General features: G+C 46.7%; 1 protein-coding gene across 4 annotated transcripts in view; it reads left to right on the top strand.

Moving 5' to 3' along the window:
• The window catches only part of RELA (RELA proto-oncogene, NF-kB subunit), a 367,284-nt gene that overhangs the window by 133,910 nt on the left and 209,652 nt on the right, over positions 1-23,722 (top strand). For all 4 annotated transcript variants that reach the window (XM_085625888.1, XM_085625890.1, XM_085625889.1 and 1 more), the window contains exons 4-5: positions 19,834-19,991; positions 20,540-20,688. In XM_085625888.1, the coding sequence (XP_085482014.1) occupies positions 19,834-19,991; positions 20,540-20,688 (307 nt within the window). The remainder of the gene's footprint in view (positions 1-19,833; positions 19,992-20,539; positions 20,689-23,722) is intronic.

Below are 23,722 nucleotides of genomic sequence, written 5' to 3'. Positions count from 1 at the left end.
TCCGATGCGCCATACTTAACTTTGTTTGATTCTCTGGAGTGAAGTTGCCGACATTCCTCAGCCATGTACTGGTGATTTTCAGAAAATGGCCAGATGCAGCACCCGTAGCCCTGGATTCCGTGGTACTGCCCAGCCTCCCTGACAGGGGTCTGATCCTCACCATGTCAGGGACTTGGACCCTGCGCTGGAGGGCTTCTTGCTGTGTCCATTCCCACATGTCCGCACTAGGCGCTGCTTCCTGCTGCTCCACTGAGCATGATAAAGGCACTGCTGTTAACTCCCTAGCCACTCCACGTCGTGGTAGTTATTTCATGATTTAGGCCGAAACAGGAGAGAAAGGGCATCTCCAGGCCTTTGTAAAATACCACCAATTAGTAACAGCACTACATTTGCTATTTTTTTAAAGACCATACTGTCTGCCAACAAGTAATTTTTATAAGCATTAGAGTTATTCCACTCCACCCCTAGCAATCCCTAACCAACTCAATTTTTCACGATTAGGGACATCTTTTTCACCGTTTTGTGTTTCCATAGCCCCAAATTATCTTCCACGAAGCAGCAAACTCCAATAATACTCATTAAAAAAAAAAAAAAAAAAAAATCTTTTTATCGAACTTTATTTCACACAGATATGTCATATTATTTGGGTTACATTGGTCAAATTTGTGTCCTTTTGTGCATCACAATTCTATTTATGAGCCCCTTGCCTTATATACACATGTGTTTACATAACACCACCAAACGAAGAAAGACATAACAATCCCCCCACCCAACCCTAACTTAATGCTGCCCACTCAATTATGTCTTCCTCCAGTTTATCATCTCTGCAGGTCTTTTTTATTTGCATTTCCTCCGCTCATGCCCATTCCATCACGTCCTTGCGCCATAGGTCTATGGAGGGCGTACTTGAACTCATCCATCCTATAGCCACCATCCTTTTTGCCTGCACCAACGCCAACTGCAGGAATTTCCAGCCTATCCTGCCCTCTCTGAGTTTCTTAACTAAACCCAACAGGCGAACCCTCTGGACTGCCTCCTAGATTAGCCTGGTCATACCCTCATTCATTCTGCCACTTCCTGCCAGTATTGTAGAATTGCCTGGCATTCCCATGACATGTGAAAGACCGAGGCCCCATACACCCTGCGTTTGAGAAAGGATTCCTGCCTCCCTACATATATTCTGCTAAGCTTGATCAGTGTTCGGTACGTTCGATGCAAGTAATTAAAGTGCGTCAGTCTGAAGCGTGAATTACAGGACATCCTCCGCACTAATTCACATGCCACACTCCATTTATTGTCTTCTAAGGGGCCTCTTAAGTCTTCCTCCCATGCCCTTCGGGCAGGTATTTCCCTCACTCCTCTGTCCTCCCTCAGCGTGCTGTATAGACAGGTTACCATATGTCTTGTAGCGCCCGCTGTTGCCATGAGCTGTAAGGTGGCATTCTCACTTGGGGCATTCGGGAAGTCCGTCTATATTTCTCTCACCGTATGTGTTGTTTTAGCATATTGAAGGAGCTGGCCCCTTGTTACCCTGAATGTCTCCTGTACCTCTTCGAATGTCAGTCCTGTCTCTCCCGGGAATAGGTCACCTAAAGTGATGCAGCCTCCCTCCCTCCCTCGGGCCATCGTCATGTCTTGGTCTATACGACAAAATGGTAGTAGCGTCCAAGTATCGAGATCTCTGGCAAATGGTGGTTTCTTAAACACCCTCTTAAACACTCATTCCCATATCTCCGCTGTTTGACGTATGAGATAAGGGGTTCCCTCAGGTACCCCGTTTCCTAGTATTAGTAATTCCATCATTGAGACCATTCCATGTGTTCCCTAGGCATTCGCTTTTCAGCATTATCCCCTTCCGTTGCCCATCGTGCCACATATTGTAGTTTGGAGGCATAATAAAATGGCTCCAAATCTGGGAGACCCATCTCCCTTTCTTGTGTATCGTGTTTAGGCTGTAATAGTGCTACCCTACTCCTTTTTCCCTCCCAGGCCAGTAGGGTCAAGAGGCTATCCAGTTTTCAGAATACGCTACAGGGGAAGAGTGTACAATACATTCCGAACAGTATACAGACACCTCGGGAGGAACACCATCGTGGCTACCGCCACCCTCCCCATAGTGAAGAGCGGCAGTGTGTTCCAGAATACCCAAGGCGGACCCCAAGGACCTCAAGAACTTCCGGCCCATCTCCCTGCTTCCGTTCCCGACGGTCGTCGAGAAGACCATCAACAAACCACTGACCCGCTGCCTCGAGGAGAACAGCATCCTGGACCCTTCCCAGTCCGGAATCTGCAGCAACCACAGCACCGAAACTGCCCTTATCGCCACCACCGATGACATCAGGACCTTGCTAGACAACGGAGAAACAGCGGCCCTCACCTGGACCTGTCAGCCGCCTTCGACACGGTCTGCCACCGCACACTACGATCGCGACGCTGGGATCCAAGAGAAGGCCCTGGACTGGACCACCTCCTTCCTCTCCGGCAGAACACAGAGCATCCGCCTTCCCCCCCCCCCCCACCCCCCTTCCGCTCTGAAGTCGCTTGGATCATCTGCAGCGTACCCCGGGGCTCAACCCTCAGCCCAACGCTGTTTAACATCTACATGGCACCTCTCGCCTACGTCACCCGACTGCACGACCTCAACATCATCTCCTATGCCGATGACACCCAGCTGATCCTCTCCCTCACCAAAGACCCCCATACCGCCAAAAACAACCTCCACGAAGGAATGAAGGCCGTCGCCGAATGGATGAGGAACAGCTGACTGAAGCTGAACTCAGACTAGACGGAGGTCCTCATCCTCGGATCCACTCCTTCGGCCTGGGACGACTCCTGGTGGCAGACTGCACTGGGAACAGCTCCAACACTCACGACCACGCACGCAACCTAGGGGTCATCCTCGACTCCACCCTCTCCATGTCTAAGTAGGTCAATGCCATCTCTTCCTCCTGCTTCAACACCTTCTGCATGCTCCGCAGGATCTACAAGTGGATCCCCACCAAAACGAGAAGAACGGTCACCCAGGCCCTCGTCAGCAACAGGTTGGACTACGGAAATGCCCTGTACGCAGGAGCCTCGGCCAAACTCCTGAGACTGCTACAATGCATCCAGAACGCCTCAGCACGCCTGATCCTCGACATCCCTCGCCGCAGCCACATCACACCCCACCTGAGAGACCTGCACTGGCTCCCCGTCGACAAGAGAATAACCTTCAAGCTCCTCACCCACGCACACAAGGCACTCCACAACACCAGAGCAGCGTACCTCAACAGACGACTCAGCTGCTACACCCCCACCCGCCACCTCTTCTCCGCCGCCCTCGCTACAGTCCCCGCATCTGAAGAACAACCTCCGGCGGCAGATCTTTCTCCCACCTCGCCGCCAAGACCTGGAACACCCTCCCCACCCACTTACGGCAGACCCAAGACCTGCTGAACTTCAGAAGACTCGTCAAGACCTGGCTTTTCGAGCAGTAGCAGCATTCCCCACCCCCAGCGCATTGAGACCCTCACGGGTAAATAGTGCGCTTTACAAATGATATGATTGATTGATTGAAGCCCGATATCATTGATCTCACCGCTAAGCGCTCCTGGTCCTCAAGACTATGGCCTACTGTTATCCCCAGGTATCTGAAGGACGACACCTCCCAACGCAGACCCACCTGTGGGAACTGTGTTACCATTTTCCTTCCAGCCCACCCAGGGGGAACATCAACGTTTTCTGTTTATTTACACATAGTCCAGTAATTCTACCAAACTGGTCCAGGTGTTGCAGGAGCTGTGGGACTGTTGCTGCTGGCTCCCTTAGTTCGCGGTCATCCGTGTATAGAGACCTTAGGTGTATCTTCTCTACCACCCTTATTCCCATCGTCTCAGCCTCCTTCCGCAGCGATGCAGCGAGGGGCTCTATTGCTAGAGCACATAACAATGGCGAGAGTGGACACCCCTGCCTCGTGCCCCTCCTCACCCCCCAGTGCTCTGACAAGATACCTCTGCTACGTACCCGTACTCTAGGGGAAGTGTATAATACCCTGAACCAGTGACAACATTTTGCCCCAAAGCTCATATTCTGCAGGACCTGCGCTGCGTTTGCCCTGTAGTGCTGCTATAAGTTCCCCCCCTCGAGCGTTTTTGGGCACTCTCTGCCTCCTGGGTTTGTCTTGTGATTCTCTGCTACGTGCCCGCGGTTGCGCATATTGCGTTATGGTGTTGCTGTGCTTACCCATGTTTGTTTTGTCCTTCCCCCATCGTGTGTCCTTGGGGATTGGTGCCCTTCTTATCCTCCTAATTCGGGATTTCTGGCGCCGCAGGAGGGGCTTCTCTATTTTTGATGATTGTGTCTTGTGCAGCCCGTGGTAGGGCTCTGTATACTCTCAGGAGGCTACAATTCTCTATTCTTCCTGCAATTGTTGTCCGTGTCCAGCCTTTTTCCCAGAGCTTCTCACAATTATTTTCACTCCTCAGTTGTTTTCCCAGTCCATCGCTAGTCTCAATGGCCGTTCTGTGCTACTTGCTGTCCTCAACGTGTGCCGATGGCCCATGTGCTGTACTCCGCATTAGTACTTATCATTGTCAGCGCAACAGTCTCCTGCTCTGGCCTGGAGGCACAAAAACAGGGTAGGCCCCAGGGCACCCGCGCCCTCAGGACTTCATGTTCCGACCCTTCTGCGGCTCCGCCGCATGTTGGCTGTTGTCCCCTAGGTGTGTCTCTCCGCTCACCAGGCCTCTGCGTCCTTTCTTGGTGCGCCCCCGCTACAGGTCCTCACACTCCTCCTATCGCTGCCTCCTGTGCGGCCGGTCCCTGCAGGTGGCCGGTCCTCTTGTTCAGTCGTTACCTGCAGGCCTCAATTCTGGGGGTGGGGAGGAAGGGGGGGGGGGGGACAGCAGCCTTCCCCCCCCCCCCCCCCCCCGTCTCAGAACCGTAGTATCTCACCTGGGGGTCTTTTCCTTCCCCAAGGCGATGTTCCCCATGCCTTCCTCCACCGCCTCCTCTTCTGTCGTTACCAGTGGGGTGGTGGACCAGGTGGTGAGATATCCCCGGGTCTGGCAATCCTCCAGAGGACACTACCCTTGCTGCTCCCTCGCTGCCGGCTCCTCGCGCTGTCTGCTGTCAGTCTGCTCTTCCTCACACTGGGGCATTCTCCTCAGGTCGGCGCGTCGGGCCGCCCCTCTTTTTGTGGCGCCTCAGCAGCCCAGTCCCCAGTCATAAGGCCTACGCTCCCGCCCCTGTGAGCGAGCGGGAGGCAGGTCGGGAAGGAGGATCTCTCCAGGCACGTAACGTCTCCCGGGTAACGTCTCCTGGGTGCTCAGCCCCGATCCTCGTAACCGCCACACTGCTTATTCTCCTAGTCGGTCGTTCTTCACCTGTTTCGGCGGTGTTCTCCGCAGGCCGCCGCTCTCGATCACCTCACTGCTTGCCGCGTTTCCGCGGCCTGGCCGCCGTCTCACTGTTCCCATCTCCCTGCTGTAGGGCCCAGAGCCCGTTCCGATTCGGCCGGGGGGTGCATGATGTTTCGAAGGTAATATTCTATTTTCACAGCAGAATATCTATTTCATTATGGGGATTGTGTAGGATTATGCGTTTGGGCGGCGGAGCTCTGCCTCAATGCGTCCGATCGGCCAACTTACCAGGCCACCAATAAGACTCATTTTAACTTTTGTGGTTTGAGAAATAATTCATATACTTACAAGAAGTTGATCCAGTGGTCAATATGTCACTGTTGCATCACTTCGCTGGAGAGCTTGCATAAAGGATTTTAAAGTCACTGTCCAGTATTGGTGAAATAGCTGACTGAGGATTGGTGACCATGGTCCTAACTACTATTCCAAGCCACAGGGTTAGCTACAATAGACTTGACCTTTGGAGCTGGCAGCATTTGGGGTAAAACTGCTTATACGCTTTTACACCATGATTATAGAGCTGTCACTCTACAAAGCCTTCGTAGCAGATTCTGTGGTAATCGAGTAGGTCACTCTAAAATCACGAAATCTGCACCCTCATGATCAAATAAACCGCCACAATGGAGACTGACACTAGTACACTTGCATAGGAGTGACTTATCTTCTCAGTGTAGTTCATGATGGCGATCCATAAGTTGACATGCTGCCGCTGGCCTCCTAAGCCAACCATGGCAGTCGTGTCGACTGCCTACAGAGATGGCAACACAGCCTATGTGCACTGGTTGAAGACCTCTCATGCCTCTTACTCACTTTGAGTTTGACATGCTTTTGGTGCTGGAAAGAGCATGCCTTGCCTTAGAGTCGGAATCTTCACTGGAGCAAGTCCAGAATAGCCACAATGGATCCTATGTTGGTTCCAGCTCATATACAGCATGCCTGGGTTGACTCACTGACCCTGCACATCATTGAATCTCATGCCATTCTTTTGCTTGGGGAGCTGTATTAAAATGGGTGTCTGCTGGCTTTAAGATCTTCACTTTAGGTAGTCCCATCATTTCTGTTCATCATAACAATGACCCTGTTGCAGATTTCCTTGCCAGAGTATGTTAATGAAGTTGGCTGCATCCCAGATTCTTGGACCAGTGTGAAAAACAGATAGCCATGTAAAAGTTACCTATTCCCAGTCATCCATATGTATGGGGTTTTAAAAATACATGCCCCTTAAAGTGTAGGATTAACTGAAATATCCGGTTATGTCACTACCAAAGAGTTCTTGACTTCACTGAAGACGAGGCCGATCTTGTGCGATGTTCTGAATCCGGAGCTACTCAACATAGTGTGATGAAGAGTGGCATACAGAGTGGGAATTAGTGTGTTGTCAAATATAGAGCTGTGTATCATGTTGCTTGCACTTTAAAGTCATTGCAATTGTGAGATAATGGCTGTTAAATATCGATAAAACGTTAATTCGAATATTCTAAATCAGTTTGTAACTCTTGTTCTACAGATGAGTTCTCAGAAATGAACTATCTCACTATTACTTATTGATGGTGTTTTCCAGAAGTCTAACTGTGTTTACTTTTTGAGGGAAATGGGTATTATATTTGAGTATCATTTCTCTCTCCTATACCACTACCCAATCCACTCATCACTAACACTCAACTCTACTTCACCCCTTCTTGCACACAACCTACACTGAACTCACAAACACATCACCATCCCCTTTACCTTACAACTTCCACTCACAAACAATCTATACAAACAAATCCATCACATGAAACAAACACGTCAGCCCCTCTTTTCACTACTCCGCACAAATACAGAACTAGTTATCTTTCAAACTAAAACTCCGGTAACATGGTCAGACCACCATTTGCTTGCTGTCCAACATAAAGCAAAACTAAGAGACACACCTAAAACCTACATACTGGCATCCACCTATTGACTGTGGAACAAGCTCAATTTCGAACACTTAAAAACACAACCACCATCCAGTACAGAGCTAGAAACAATAAATTCTGTTAAAAAAACTGAGTGGCTAGAGGAAGCTTTTAAATCCTGATGCGACTAAAAACCACACAACGGAACAAAAGAAAACAAAAGCACCTTGGAGAAATACAGAGATAAAAGATATAAAACAACAAATTAGAAAGCTGCAACGTGCCTGGCTCAAAACACACGCCAACCAAGACAAACTTTGCCTACAGAAAATTAACAGATTCTACAAGTCCACTATCAAAAAAGCTAAGAAAAAATACTTGTCAGACAGAGTTCAAAATGCTAAATGTGCAAATAAAGAATTCTATAAAATACTCAATGAATTTCGTAAACCAAATTGCCTGGATGGAGCTTATCCCGTTACTCAAGATTTCTGAGAGACAAACTGGCAAATTATTACACTGACAAAGCAGACACGTTGGACTCCTATTTAAAATAATGACAAAGCACCATCACTGACACTTTAACAAAACAACAATCCATGAATACTCTAACCCAGCCTCTCCGTTCCTCCCAACACATTTCACACAATTAATTTATAGACCTGGTCAAAGTAAGCAGGCCTGCCAGCTGCCCTTCTGACCCGTGTCCACCTCAAACCTTCAAGACCATTCTTCTAAAAACCTCTGCTGCAACTCCAGTAAGAAGAATCATCAACAACTCTTTAACTACCAGAATATTTCCAGAAGAACTCAAAAAGTCATACATACGCCTATTACTGAAGGAAACAAACTTGGACCTGCTGAACCCTAACAACTCCGGACCGATTACAAATTTACCTTTTCTGGGCAAACTGATAACATTCACCCAGATGTCACAATTAATTTAAGACAATGCCATACTTTCAGACTTCCAAGCGGGATTCCGTCCAAGAAGAGGCTCAGAATCTGCCATCCTCGCCATCTGGGATGACCGGAAGAACACAGTTGAACGCAACGGGGTTGCTGTGCTACTTCTGTTTGACCTCTTGGCTGCCTTTGACACGGTTGACCATGACACTCTGATACAAAGACTCTGAGAAGCCAGCATAGAGGGGACTGTTGTAGACTGGATCGAATCCTACCTTCGCAACAGAACTAATGTCATCCATACCCCACCTCCCCTTTCTCGTCCAAACCGTACTTCACAAAAGCAGAGGTCCCTCAAGGCTCTCATCTCGCCCATGCTTTTCAACATCTACATGAAGTCATTACAGGCACCCATAAATCAATTTCACCTCACGTGCTATAACTATGCAGATGACACGCAAATACTCCTTCAACTGGAATAGCCCAAAGACATTGGAAACTAGCCAGTTTTCAGTTGTCTCAGAGCCGTGGATCAATGGATGATGTGGAGCCATCTCAAATTGAATGCTTCCAAAACAGAAATACTCATGTGTGGCAGTTGGAAACGTTATTTCCCGCTCGCCACCTGGCCTGATGATCTGGGAACACCGGCTAAAGTATCGAAGGATGTAAGAAACCTCGGAATGACCATGGACTCAATGAATGCCCAAGTGGACAAACTAGCAAGATCAAGCTTTGTTACTATAAAAACTATGCGAGAAATCTGCCCCCATTTGGGATTTCCTCACAAGGTCCAAGCTACCATGTCCCTTGTTCTGTCCAAACTCGATTACACCAATAGCCTCTACCACAGATCACCTTTAACGACTATGAAAAGACTACAACAAATTCAGAACTCGGCTGCCAGACTACTCTTACATATAAAACCGCAAGACCCCATCTCCTTGCCATGAAAGCCCTGCATCGGTTACCGGTTGCCAGAAGACCCATGTTCAAGCTGCTTTGCATCACCCACAAAGCGATACATGCAACGGGACCCCTCTTCATCAGGAATAAAATCACCAAACCCATTCAACAAAATAACCTTTGCTCTAGAGTGGAACCTCGCCTCAAAATCCCAAGATACAAGGAAAAAAATTCATGGGTGGCACATCCTTCTCTGTTCAAACAGCCAAACTATGGAACTCTTTACCACCAAAATAAGATCCACGGATAACCACCTTATCTTCAGAAAGCTACTCAAGAATTGGCTCTTCCCCCACATAAGCACCATACGCAAACAGAAAAATACAGCATATCCCTCCGTATATAAGCATTTATTTGTACTATAGATATGTACCTATATATGTACTTGTATATGTGTATTGATTTGTATAAACGGATAGAATAATTGTTTTTTAAAAAAACATAAAAAATATAGATATTCATTAGGTTTGCAGAACAAATGTACATATTAGTGATGGTTACAAAGTATATAAGTGACTGCATGAATAAGTAAATCTTTTATCTTAACTGTTTATCTACAGTTGCTTCACTATTGAATTACAAAAAAAGAAAAACCATTATGTATATATAAAACAACGTTAATTTTAAGTGCAACACTACCTTTTATGATTCTATATACGTTCCATGTACTTCTGGATCTATATATTTATTCATTTTCTTTCAATTCAGCATATCCAATGCACTACCCTATTTCTCACCCTATGCCCTCTCTCAATATATCCTCCACCTCCACTTTCATCCAACACCCCATACCACTACTATGATCCCCCAAAAAAACCTTTCTAGACTCTTCCCTACTCTACCCCTCCTTGCATCATCGCATACCTCCTTTATTATTCAGATCTTCCAAAACAAGCCTTTCTAAACCCTTCCCTCTGACGTTTTACCCCTCCACATCCATTTTACTTATCCCAAGTCTCCTCCTACTGCTATGACCTCCAAAACAAAAAAAGTCTAAATCCTTCCCTCTTCTATCCCTTTCAATCAAAATAACAGACTAACGTCCACCTCTCAAATTAATTTCATATTTCACTATACTAATTAACCACTAATCCTTTTTGGGTTCCGGAGTAGTGTGCTACTCGCCGAAAAAGCACTTCAACACCTCATCAGGGGTAGCAAGCGCTATATCAATGCAATTACAATACAATATGCTATAAAATGTGTGGTGTTCTCTAAGTAGGTGTGCAGGACTCGGAACGTGAACCTCATTGGGTTTTTTTTTTTTAACAGATTTTATTTGTCAAAATTACACATATGGCGCAGATCTCTGGACCCTAGAGACAACTGCCGCATAAAGATAAAAAAATTGACTTTGACCATTTTGCATTTTTAAAACAAGGAGAATATACAGAGCAATACAAATAAAATCAAACTGTCCAAACAAACCCCCTCCCCCACCCTTCCCCCCCGCCAATGCACCATCCCCATATTTCGAAGCAACATAATACCAATATAAGCTGCCAACAGTCCACACAATGGCCCACCTTCCTCAAAACTGTATCCCACCAAAAAAACAAGGGCAACCCAGCACGTTATGTCACTAATAGGGGAACCCTGAAGCAAGGGACCCTGGGGGTCACCCCGGATCACAAACCCGATCCCCCCCGCGGCGGTTCAATCTCCAGTCCACGATAATCTGCCCAACGCCTCCAGATCTTATAATGCTTCCAGGGACACCCTCTAGCTTCAAAAATAGGGAGCTCCAACCCCATGCAAAAGTCCAAGCTATTTTTCCAAGTCGAAACTGAGGGAGCCACTGCCGCTTTCCAAGTTTTCGCTATGTCCCTCTTTGCCAGGATAAAACCTAAGAGCATGAGATGACGCTTGTAGATATTGCCCCGGATCCCTTCCATCAAATGCAGGAGAATTAACTTCGGTGAGCTAGGAAGTTCCCATCCCAGGACCTCAGAGAGGCAAACCAGAACTCCCCTCCAGAATCGTGCTAATGCATTGCAAAGCCATATAGTGTACAACAGGGTCCCCTAGTCATGTCTGCAACGAGACCCACCGGGGAAGCCACCAAACCTGCCCTCCATAGCCGAACTCTGGTAAAGTATACTCGATGAAGATATTTAAATTGAATAATCCGCAACCTCATTGCAATAGCCGCCCCGTGTGGGGAGGCCAAAGCGTCCGTCCAATCCTCCTCATCCATTTGACCCACATCCCCTTCCCATGCCTCCCTCAAGCGCTGCAGGGATGGGGAGCAATGCGTAACCAAGGATTGGTCAATTTTTGAAATCTTATGATCAATGAGGTCTCCCATAAACACCTTGGCCTCCACCGGACGGAACTCCAGCAAAGAATCCAGACTCTCCAAGCTAGGGGAAAGGGCATGCCTAAACTGCAGGTATTTAAAACATTGAGTCTTCGGCATCTGGACGTCCCTTTGAATATCCTGAAAGGACTTCAAGACCAAGCCCTGCATAACGTCCCCCAGAGTGGATATTCCAATGTGGTCCTAGTCCTGGAATCCAGAAAGCCACACCAGCTGCGGAAGGTGGCCCTTATGCCATAAAGGGGTCTCCCTGGTCAATCTGTTCCACCAGCCCATTCTACGGAGCGCCTGCCTCCAAATCTGAAAGACCAGCCTCGTGGCAGCCGGCAGTGAGGGTCGCAGCGGGGCAGAATAAAGAATGGTATGTAGGGACTGGTCTCCCATACAGCGCCGCTCCACAGCATAGGCCGGGTCAGCCCTGTCTCCATACCACCATTCATTAAGAATAAGCAGATGTGAGGCTACGTAATAGGACCAAATATCAGAGGTGGCTAGCCCTCCGCAATACGTCGACAAGAAACGGGTCCGAACCGCCACCCCATAGAAACTGCACAGGGCAGAATTCACCTGGCGAAACCACCGTGGGGGGAACAGGATACGGATGGTTTTGTAGTTGATACAATAAGCGCGGGAGCGATACCATTTTAAATATTGCTGACCGTCCATAGATGGACAAAGGCATGTGAGACCAAATCTTGATGTCCTCACGTACCCGCTCCCATGCCGTACTGGGAGAAACAGACAAATAGACCCCTAAGTACTTCAAGCCCCCATGCACCACCTGGACCGACGACGCCCAAGAACCAAGTGTTTCTCCACCTCTCAACACCCACAAGGAGGACTTATGGGGATTCATATACAGCCCCGATGTTTCTCCAAAAACCTGCATAATACGCAGTAGCCGGGGGCCCGTTCTGTCCAGATTACTGAGGAAGAACAATACATCGTCGGCGTAAAGGGCGATGCAGTCGGACAATTCGTTTGTCCACTCAAACCCGGATATTTGAGCCTCCATTCGCACCCATGCGGTCAAGGGCTCCATTGCTAAGGCGAAAAGATGAGGGGATAACGGACACCCCTGCCTGGTGCCCCGCCCAATAGCTAAAGCAGGGGACGCGAAGCCCGCAGTTCGCACAGATGCCATCAGACCTGTATACAACAAGGTCGGATAGGACAGGAAGCGTGGCCCAAAATGTAGTCTCCGCAGGAGTGCGAACAAATATACCCAACTCAAGGAATCAAACGCCCTGTCCATATCTGCTAACAAGAGCGCTGCCCATTCCCCAAGTCCCTGAACCGTCGCGACCGCTACATGTGCTTGTCTAATATTATGGCGTGTAGCACGTTTGGGCATAAACGCAGCCTGGTCCGGATGGACAAGCGAGCTAATATGAGGTCGAAGGCGATTAGTCAGCGCCTTGGCTACAATCTTGGCCTCAACGTTCAGAAGAGAGATGGGCCGATACGAGGCATGATGATCGGGCAGCCTACCGGGTTTGTGGAATACTACTATTTCCCCATGTCTCCAATCGCTGGGCAACCTCCCCTGGTCTCCTCCACCACCCTGTGAAAGTGGGGGCCCAACTGCAGGAAATATTTTTTAAAAACTCACAAGGCAAGCCATTTGGACCCGGAGCCTTGCCAGAATTCAGGTCGCCCAGTGCTGTCCCCAATTCTTCTTCCGTCAGCGGTGTGTCTAGCTCATCCCGGATGTCGTTCGGGAGGGCCCTCGGCAGAAGATCAAGAAAACTGCCAATGGTATCCGCCGACAGACACTTCGCGGGGGGCATACAATCGCTCATAATACTCCGCAAAACTACTAGCGATGGCCGGCGCGCCCAAGACAGGTGACCCATCCGATCGCACAATGCCAGAAAGGACCTGGGGGCGAAGAGAGCCCTGACACAATCTATGCAACATCTTGCCCAGTTTGTCACCCCATTGGCAGATCCTACTGCGGGTGGCCAGCCAAGCCTGGCGAGCTTCGTCTAAAAGGATATGAGAATATTCCTGTTGAGCCAGCCCCCCCCCCCCCCCCCTCTTCCCGACCGCGTGCCTCCAGTTCAACAATGGTAGCCTCTGCTCAGACCAGGGCCTCTCTGCGTGACTTTCGAGATGCCACGCAGAAGGATATGTCTGCCCCCCGAATCGTGGGCTTCAATGCCTCCCAAAGCGTCCCGGCCTCCCGGACCAATCCTACGTTAGTGGTCAAATATAGATCGATGGCGTCCTCCATCCGCTCTCTGTAATCCTCCTTCTGGAGGTTCCTTGTGGATAAGCGCCATCGGAACGGCCCACAAGCCCCTCCAGCACGTTTAGTAAGGGTCATTGGAGAATGATCGGAGAGCCCCCCGGGAGATTGTCCGCAGCCACCACCCGGCTATCAAAGACCCTTGGGATAAAGAGGTAGTCTAGGCGGGAAAAGGAACCATGTACCGCCGAAAGAAACGTGTATCCCTGCGTAGGGCCATGCAATCTACGCCAGGGGCAACCCAGTCAAGACTCCAAGTCAAAGAATACAATTTAGTAGGGTGGGGGGGGCTCCCGGCTGACCCCCCTCGATCTCCATCGGTCCCTGGCCTCGTCCATAACGTTGTTCCAATCCTCTGCGACCACCGCTGAGCCCTCGGGTAACATTGCCCACAGGGCCATAATTCTCTCCGCCTGCCGCCAAGAGAAAGGCGGAGGCGCATAGATACTCCCTAGAACTAATACCTCTCCACTCACCATACAAACAGTTACCGGCCCTGTGTGTCTCCCCAGGCCCTCACGTGTGTGTATGCAACTCGGCGATGAATTAAGATGGCGAGCCCCTCTCAACCCCAGAATGAAAGACTTGAGTATAGCCAAAGCGCTGAAAACATAACACCTTATTCCCCATGAGGATAGGTTGTCTCATTTGCTTCTCCGGACAGCACAAGAAATAACAATCCAGAAGTGTAAATGGTCAATTAGGGTTCAGTCCACCGCCGCGGATGGTCAGGAAGTGGACTCCCCACCGCGATGCGGCATCACAGGATTGAGATCGCCGCCTGGATTTGGAGCGCTTACCCCCCCTCCCCCTCAGACCCTGTTGGTTCCGAGCCGGTCCACTCGAAGATGAATCTGATTCTCTCCCTGGGGGAGAATGAGGACGCAGCTGCACCTTCTCATCTGTCCATTGAAACACTTACTCCGGTGAGTCAAAGAAATGGGTAAAAGATCAGTATACCACTCACAACCTGGCCGGGTAGAGCAGGGCATAGGGAAACTTGAGCTCCCGGAGGTGGGCCTTGGCGGCCAGGAATGACTGCCGCCGTTGCTGGACCAGTTTAGTGTAGTCCGGAAAAATCAAAATTCGCGAATTGTCAAACGGCAGCGGCTCCTTAGCCCGGGCCTGCTTCAGGATGATGTCTCTGTCGTGGTAGTTGAGGAGTTTAGCAATAACCAACCTCGGGCAGGCCCCAGGGGGGGTTTCTGCATCAGAGCCCTCTGTACCCATTTCACCACAAAGCAAGTTGAAAGCTCCCATGGGGGGGAGCCAGCTTTCCAGCCAATTTGTAAGAAATCTCTCCATATTCCCAGATTCGCAACCCTCCGGGAAGCCAACAAGCTGCAGGTTGTTGCGGCGCGCCCTCCCCTCCGCATCCTCCACCCTTGCTGCCAAGCACCGTGAAGTCTCAAGGGAGGATACCTTCTGCTGCAAAGTGGCGACCGCAGCTTTCACCCCCGAGACCCTCGTCTCCGCCTCTGTGATGCGGGCAACTGCATTCCTCAGGTCTTGGCGCAGGAGCATTACATCAGAGCCGACCGCCCCGATCTTGGCCTCCAAAGCGTCTCTGGATTGGGTAATAGCCGCCATAAGGGCTGCATTGTCTGGTATAGCATTTTGCGATTTCCCCCCAAACCCCCCCCCCCCCCCCCCCCGGCGTCACCGCCTAGGCTCCCTGGGCTGTAAACGTATCCATTGTGCTCTGCTTAGTCTAGCCACTGCCGGGCCTGTCCCTGGTCATAGTGCTACAGTCACCGCCGTCAGTTCCGACCAATGGAGCCCACTAAACGAGGTTTTGGGCTGTTTAAATGAGGTTAATATGCTGCTTAACAAAACCTTTTGTGTTGCCTATGTGAATGTTACTATTCACTGAAATGTGACTCTGAAAGGTACCAATACCGGAGAACTTTAGATATCAGTAGATCTTTTTTTCCAAATAGAAATAGGGAGGAGAACAGCTCAATGTTACTCCACTTTAATTTAGAAAAAATACCTGGATGCTGTAAGCTGCAGCGGTGAATATACTTTGTCTCCCTGTTTAAACACACACCTTCTCGAGTGCTGTCTGGACTAATTCTTAAAGGATTCAGTGTACACACCTTCTTGTCGCTTAGTGCTTGAGCGGAGATGTGCCAACCAAACACAAAATGCAACTCTCATTTTCTGTCATTTATACCTTATTGTCTCTAATTCAGCAGAGACGTCAGTGGCAGCTGTCTTCTTCTTTGCTTTCAATCCTCAACTGCTAAATACAGCAGCCATAATATGCCATCCTTCTTTAAGTGGTAGGTTAATTTAAAGAGTGCATTCTTCTGATCATTCGTATCAGGAACTGCTGGATCAGCAGTTGCAGAACACATTCATGCTCCCCTGAGACCGAAGTGCAGGGTTTGACTCCTAATTGGCATCAATCTTCAGCTTGGACTCCATGTGTGCACCGAGTTCAAAACAGAAGGCGTATGAATTTCCCATGATTCTTCTACTGTGTCGCAGTGCAGCTTCTGTTCTCTGATGGAACTTTGACCAGTACCCAGGTCATCTTATAAAACCTTATCACTAAGCTCCCTGTCAATGACAGAACTGAGTCTTCTGTCAGTTGCAATGTTATCAACTTCAGCTGGGGGTACAGGTATATTAATTTCTGAGGCAGCTTCCTCTCCGGCGATTTTGCATGGGAGAGCTTGACCTGGATACTCACCCATGGACCAGCACTTGCAATCACAAGGGCCTCTATTCAACTATGTCCTACTTCACTGTCCTAGTCATAGCTTTCCAGCTCGTTACATTAAAACCTCCTCATTTACAATAATCAGAAAGGACTTTAGTCTAGTGTTTTATAAGCAATTTTATACATTTAAAAGGGAGCTTGTATACGCAGAACAACCTCTCCTGTTCAAACTCTTTCTTTTGGTCCTACCCAATCTCTGTTACTTGGGTGCCCAAAGTACCGTAACCTGCTCTTGAAGCATTCCTTGTGATCTTCAGATGATACAAAGATCAGGATGTTATCCTAAAGAAAATGCCACCATGGTCATTACCAAAAAGCCAATATATAATCCTCTTGACAGACAGCATGCTGAGAAATTGGAAAACTGCATCAGGCTTCCTAAATGTTGTTAAAACCCTTGTTACAGGATGCAGTATGACGTGATATGTTGAGATCAAGTTTAGCATCCTAAAGAAAGCTAGCTTTTCTGAGGTTTACAGTGGGTTCAAAGATGTCTTGAAAGTGAATACAGTCCACAAGCTTGCGCCTAGTGACTCCTAAAGACAATGCATAGATTAATGCTGCTGTTTTGTTCCAGGTAACAGCAGAACTGACTTGCCCTTTGTTGCTTTTATTATCTCAAACTGTTCTGTGCTCAGTTTTATCTGTTCCACTGAAAATCTTTTTTCAAAGCAATGGGAATTACTCCATTCAAATTATTAATAAAGTTGCACTGGAGATGACTCTTCTACAAGTCGATTTTGATAGTTAATATCAGTCAGTCTAGCATCAATTAATTGACATGAACAACCCCAGATTACATTTCAGAGAACCTCTCACTTGAATCCTGCTTCCATTGTAACCCAATGTAGTGCTTTTTATAGTCTAGCCTAGTGATTGCAGCTTCATGTTATCCCCAAAAATTCACAATATAAATACATACCTACATATACACAGACTTTCGGATAGCTCCCATCATCATTTGATCTGTTTTACGTGTCATCAACATTTTGCTTCCTGCTGACTCATAAACTTTACATGGAGTTGTGGATCAGCCCACGTCCTCCATTGGCTGTCTTGCACTGTGATTGATGGCATGTTGCCATATGATATCTGCACAGTTGCATGAAAAGGAGTGCCCTTCAGTGTCGAAGCTGGTGAGCCTAGGCTGCTAGGCTAGTCCTTTATTTTTTTGTATTTTTCCTGTTTTTTTGCATATTGCACCAATTGTGTTAAAACATTGCATACTTTGTTAGTGAGACCTATGGGGTTTGCTAGTGCATGTTTCACTTATGAGATGATTGTATCCTTCTTGAATGCTTCAAGAAAGATACTTGGTTCTAGTGAGACATTGGCTAAATATAGGGTTTGTTACATTCACTGGGGATAGCTTTCTTAATCATGAGAAGGAAAATATCATCTTCATTTGTCTTTTTGAGACCTTTGAAAGTGTTGAGGTCAGGTGGTATGGGGTCTTTGAAGACCTTCTTTTAGATATGTATGATTGTGTGGGACTGATTTTATTTGCAAGTGAATTTAATGTTGCTTTTCTCTGTTAAATAAGATATTGTTAGATCTAGGGTAGAAGTGATGCAGTGTTTGTTGATTTTTGGTGAGGGTATTGAATCTGTTTGAAGCTTTGTGATGGGTGAAGTTTTCTTGGAGTTGTTTTTCCCCATTTTCTATAATTCTTGCCTGAATGATCAGTGTGTTTTTGAGGGTCTCTACGGTGTACAGCGGATGGCTTTTTGTTCATGTTGCATGGGTTCCGGGAAGCCTAGGTGTCAGCGTAGTTTTTTGGGGTTAGTCCAGGTTTTCTAGTACAGATTTAAAGTTGTCTGTTGGCTGGGTTGTACTTACATGGGTGGTGAGATCTATTTAGAAGACCTTGACCAAGTGTCACTGGCATTAGATGGTTTTGTTGCCCATAGTGTGGAATTCTTCTTCTGACAACAAAGGGTTGCATTGAAGGATTGGGATAGAGATGAGAACTAGGTATGGAGTGTTACTTTTATGGAGGCTTGTTTACATTATGCTTGATGTTTTGTTAATAAATAATTCCTTGAAGCTCTTGTTGGAGGAATAGTTGATGTGTGTGATGGCGAGTTCTTTGGTTTCTTCACTGCAAATTGTACTACCTCGGAGAGCCCTATAGATCATTTGGAAGGTGGCTTTCTGGCGAGATGCTCAGAAGAGCGTGTGACAAGCAAATGACCTCCATGAAGCTAAGGGCAGTTGGTTCCTCTAGCGTGTATGGCAGAAGAGGATTTGTGGATGCCTACAAAGTCTCCTCCCATTTGGTTTGTTCGATCACTGTTTTTGTTCTTAATCCCACTGGGATGATGATGATGATGCCAAGTACGAAAGGATGTGGAGTTGAGCCTTGTTTTTGTGCCGAAGAACGGATTTCACTGTATGTTGATAGTGCCTGCAATTGTGATGTGTAGCTTACTGCAAAATGAGCATCAAATAATCAAAGAGTTTTAGCATATACATGGGCTAAGGTTAATGGGGAGTGGGATGTTAGAGGTTGAAGATGTGAACGTGTTTTTGTGTGTGATAAGGGTGCGGAGTATGCGGGAGCAGACACATGGTTGTGTTTACATGAGGGCTTCTAGTTCTGCTTCATAGAGCTTGTAAAATAAGTCTGCATTAATTTTCTACGCTTTTTGAAGTTGAGCTTATGGGCATGTGATTAATACAACAGAATACATTTTTCAGTCTGAGCGGGATCTCTGAGAAGCAGTATTTACTTTCCATAGTTTTCCTCAGATGAGCATCTCAAAGTTTAAAGACTGCTGCCTATACATTGTGGGTTTAAACCTTGTCTCAAGAAGTGTTCTAAGATCATACATATAAGTGGGGAAATTGTGCCCATGAGTAAAATTATAGTATTCAAGCTACAGAAGTAGTATTTAGTAATGATTGCTGATCCAGCTATTTCTGTGTTTAATACGTATGTATTTGTACACACTGTAGATATACTTCCGTAGCTCACCCAAAAAAGTATCTTAAACCATTGTTGCTGGTGAATTGTTTGGAGTTCATTTTTAATGGCCATCATGTCCCTGGGGTTTTTCTCCAGTTATTAGTCCGAGTGGTTGGTAAATGGTGGGAGCAGAGGAGAATATTTGTTTTGAAAAAGGTGGCATTTAAATGAGATGTGAAATTTCTCTGTCTTGGTGCAATTTGTGGGATTAAATTGTCAGATGATTCAACCACCTTTTCTGAGTGTAGTACCTGCTCCATCTCAGGTTACCAAACGAAGTTGTAAATATAACTTGGTTTGTCTTTTCTTAGTTTAGCTTCTAACTACTACTTTTCATTCCTTCTCAATAGCCAATGCCTTTTAGTGTTCTAAAGCAATCTCTCATTTTCTCTTGCAACATCATCTTCGTTCTCAGATGCCTCTCCTCCAGCTAACCAGACACCATATGTGGAGATCATCGAGCAACCGAAGCAGCGAGGCATGCGTTTTCGCTACAAATGTGAAGGAAGATCAGCTGGTAGTATTCCAGGCGAAAGGAGTACAGACACCAACAAGACTCATCCTACCATTAAGGTGTGTAATACTGCCTTGTGGACCCTGGGACCTAAACCTTCACTGTCTAAGACTGTGGATTACGGCTTGGTGTCTTAATCCATTCTTGTCTCAGCTGAATCCTCCAAGAATAGTGCCTAGTCATGCAGTTCAGCCTTCTTTTCTCCTCATCTTCTTGCACACAGCACAAAATTTAAGGTAGATCTTTGTAAATGACTAGAATACGTTCAAGGCCTATGCAGGTGTTAAACCTTTCCACTATAGCATTGCACCAAAGTGGTAGATGGTATGGCTCCTCAAATTGAGTTACACTTATGTGGAATGCTCAATATACGTATAGGACGGGGTTCTTTAAGGGGTTATAGTTTCAGTATAATCCTAAATTAATGAAAGCGTTATTTACAGTATTTATACTTATACATGCTGTTTATTATAGGCCTCAGCACGGGAAAAGGTTTCGAACAACGAGTTCCAGACAGGGTTTTATGTGCAGAGGGATTTCAGGCTGTATAAGCACTTTTCTTATCATGTATCCAGAAATGACTGCCCTTTCTTATCTTTTTTCTTAGATTAACAACTACAGTGGCTCTGCTAAAGTACGCATTTCACTGGTCACCAAGGAACAGCCATATCGGCCTCACCCACATGAGCTAGTTGGCAAGGACTGCAAGGATGGCTATTTCGAAACTGATTTGCCACCAGAACGCTCCATCCATACGTAAGTGTGAATTTAATTTTTTTATGTATTGGGTCTGTTAAGTGCAGATTTTCTATGAATTGTTCTAGCTTCAAACAAAATTTCTTCGAAGTCTCTTGATCAGTTCAGCAGTCTGATTATTCCATACAGAAGCATGAGTAATGCTGTTTGTGGGGTCATATAGTATGTTCAGCATTACCTCTATCAAAGATATATCTGCTTTCAATATTTCCCATTATTGGGCTAGGGATCCTTGCTAAATTTTAAATAATAGTTTACATTGTAGCCAATACACTTCATTTGGATCGTTTCCTTTTCGCAGGGGGCTGAAAAATCTTATTGTAATGTAGCTTAATGTTTTTATATCAAGGCTAATGTGTATATATTTTTTCTCTACCCATACTAGGGCCCTTCATAATTCCCCTAGACATACCTCTGTCCAGTGGGCGTGAGCACTATTTGTGCGGCTCCACCTGTCATTACGACTGCCTTGTCGAGAGTGCCTAAATATTAACATCCTTCGTGTTCATTTCCTCAGTGCTTATTCCTTCATTGGCCATGACCAATTAATTGGCTATACTAAGCATACACTCCTCTTGCCTCCATACCCCACTCTGCACATAAAAGGGTGCAATCCAATCCCTTACATGTATGCCTCTATTAATGGATAAATGCAAAACTGCCACTTGGTCAACACCACGTACACTCACCAAGCATTATTGTAGGTTTTTTTCTTGCACTTCGGCAAAATAAGTTTGCTAATTTGTAATAACTCTGTTTTAAAGATCTGCATCATCTGCTCGCTAGCAACAGCTTTGGGCATGGATTGATTTATAATCTGTGCATCGCATCTGTAACAAAGCATACATGCTACGAATGGAAAGCATTAGTTACCCTATAACCATTTGTAATGTGTAGTGATGTAGATTCAAATGCACACACTTTATTCCCTGAACAACAGCTATGAACGCATTTATTAATTTCTATGTCCTGTGCTCCCTTTGCTACGCACAGTACACTTTGGGCCTAATTATGAACAGCTCATTAAATTCCTTCCCATGCATAAAACCCCTGTTTACTCACGAGCCGGAATTACTAGTTTGTTTTTTTGTTACACATCTTATTATTAACAGATGTGTTAAATAACCCAAGATTTGTGACATTTCGGCAGGTAAAACCTGCTGAAATTTAACAGAGGAAAGCATTTAGTATTTACTGTATCATGCATATTTTTGTGCATTAAACACCAAAATCCACTTGTTATTCCCCATAAACTCATAATTGGTGTTATTTATCGTACCCAATTAATAACGTGTGGTATCATTGTTTATCAGGGGCGATAAATAACACCTCAATGTGTAATCATCACGTCTGTCTTTGTCACTGCACTCCACTTACAGTACTCATCCACTGAGTGGAAAGCAATCAGAGTTGTAGCCGTTGTGCTGATGTTATGTGCACCATGCATGAAGTCAGGTCTCCTGATTCTAACTTCATCAAAGGAAAAACAAACTGCAAACATCCGGGTTCAGCACAAGATGGCAAGAGTATGCAAAGCAGGTGTGTGAATCTACAGCACTACACACTACAAACTAATTGTTACAGGGTAATTATATAATTTGTATATATATATATATATATATATGTGTGTGTGTAATCAGGTTGTTGGTTTGGGAGGGGGAGGGGCTGAACTCTTCCCAAACAGCAGCCACTATCCTGGTCAGGGTGAACTACAGAACGTCACTAAATTAACCTGTGCTAACCGTCTGGTAGGTTTGGAACAAAAAGCTGTCAGAATGAACTTGGAGGCAATGTGTTAAGAATTTATGCAGCACAGAAACAGTAATAAAGGCGTAACGCAAGAAAACTCCCACGCCAATTTAGGAAAATAAAATGAATAATTCTTTTACCACTAAAGCACTTTAAGATTTAAGGTAAGTATGGCGCCTTCAAGCACAAAGCGCCACATACAGTGAGATCTTGGCGCAAACAGGCCTGTTCATGACCATGAAGAACCCACAATTTCAGGATTTCTCCTTTTCCTCAAGGCGAAGCTCAACTGAGGCCTCTTGGGGATCAGGAACTCACTCCAGCAGAGACCAGCAGGCCTCAGGCAGACCAGTTGCAGCAGGTCAGCTGGGCAGTTGCATAGAGGCCTCTGGAGCTTGTGGTGTCCCTGTAGCTCATAACAAGAAGTCAGTCTGCTGACACCTTGAAATCACTTAAGCCCCCCTAGGATGAACTGTGCAGGTCCAGTCTTCCTTCTCGGCAAGCGGAGCAGGCCTCAAGCAGCAAGGTAGCAGTGCGTCCTTCTGTAGTATCCACATGTCCAGGAGTGTATTGAAGAGTGTGTCTTAGGGTCCTCTTTTTATACCTGGTGCCCACTTTGAAGTGGGAGAAGCTTCTGCAGTTTCCCCTACAGAGGTGTGTGGAATTTATTGCCTCCCTGGCAGGGTCCTAATCGGTATGGGCACACAGTAGGCTAGTGTGAAGTCCTCTGTGGGTTAGTGCTTTAAAGTGCAAGTGTGGTAGGGAGAGCTTCTTCCCCCACCCAAAAAAGAATTAAGCCAGGATGGCGCATCCTGCCAACACCCAAACCCTCTTGTGACACTGCCTGGGAAGAAAACACAGAGGTTAGCTGCCAACTACACCTAGTCATGTGACCCAGGAACAAGCGACTGGCACCAAATGTAACCCTGGGCGTAGCTGGCGGAGTGCAACTACGCAGAGTTCCACACCTGTTCCCGGGCTGCCCTCCTCCTCCTCGCCGTACATCTTGCGAGAACTGTGCATGCGCACGCATAGTTCTCGTGGAAATGCGCAGTTCTCGCAGAATGTACGGCGAGGAGAAGAAGAAAGCCCTGGGACGCCACAATACAGGTAAATTAATGTTCGAGGCATATGAGCTGTAGATCATATGCTTTAGCATAGATCACCATCTGGTGTTGGGTCGGATGGTAACACTTTGTTTTTGTTTGAAAAAGTCTTTGCAGTCATGAGGTATGTGACTTCTCCTTTCAGTGATAGCGCACATGGGCATCGACTCCATCCCCAG

This window comes from Triturus cristatus, chromosome 9, assembly GCF_964204655.1.
Source record: "Triturus cristatus chromosome 9, aTriCri1.1, whole genome shotgun sequence".
Taxonomy (NCBI): Eukaryota; Metazoa; Chordata; class Amphibia; order Caudata; family Salamandridae; genus Triturus; species Triturus cristatus.
The sequence above is the reverse complement of the archived record's forward strand: the minus strand, read 5'-3'. Positions and strand labels throughout refer to the sequence as shown.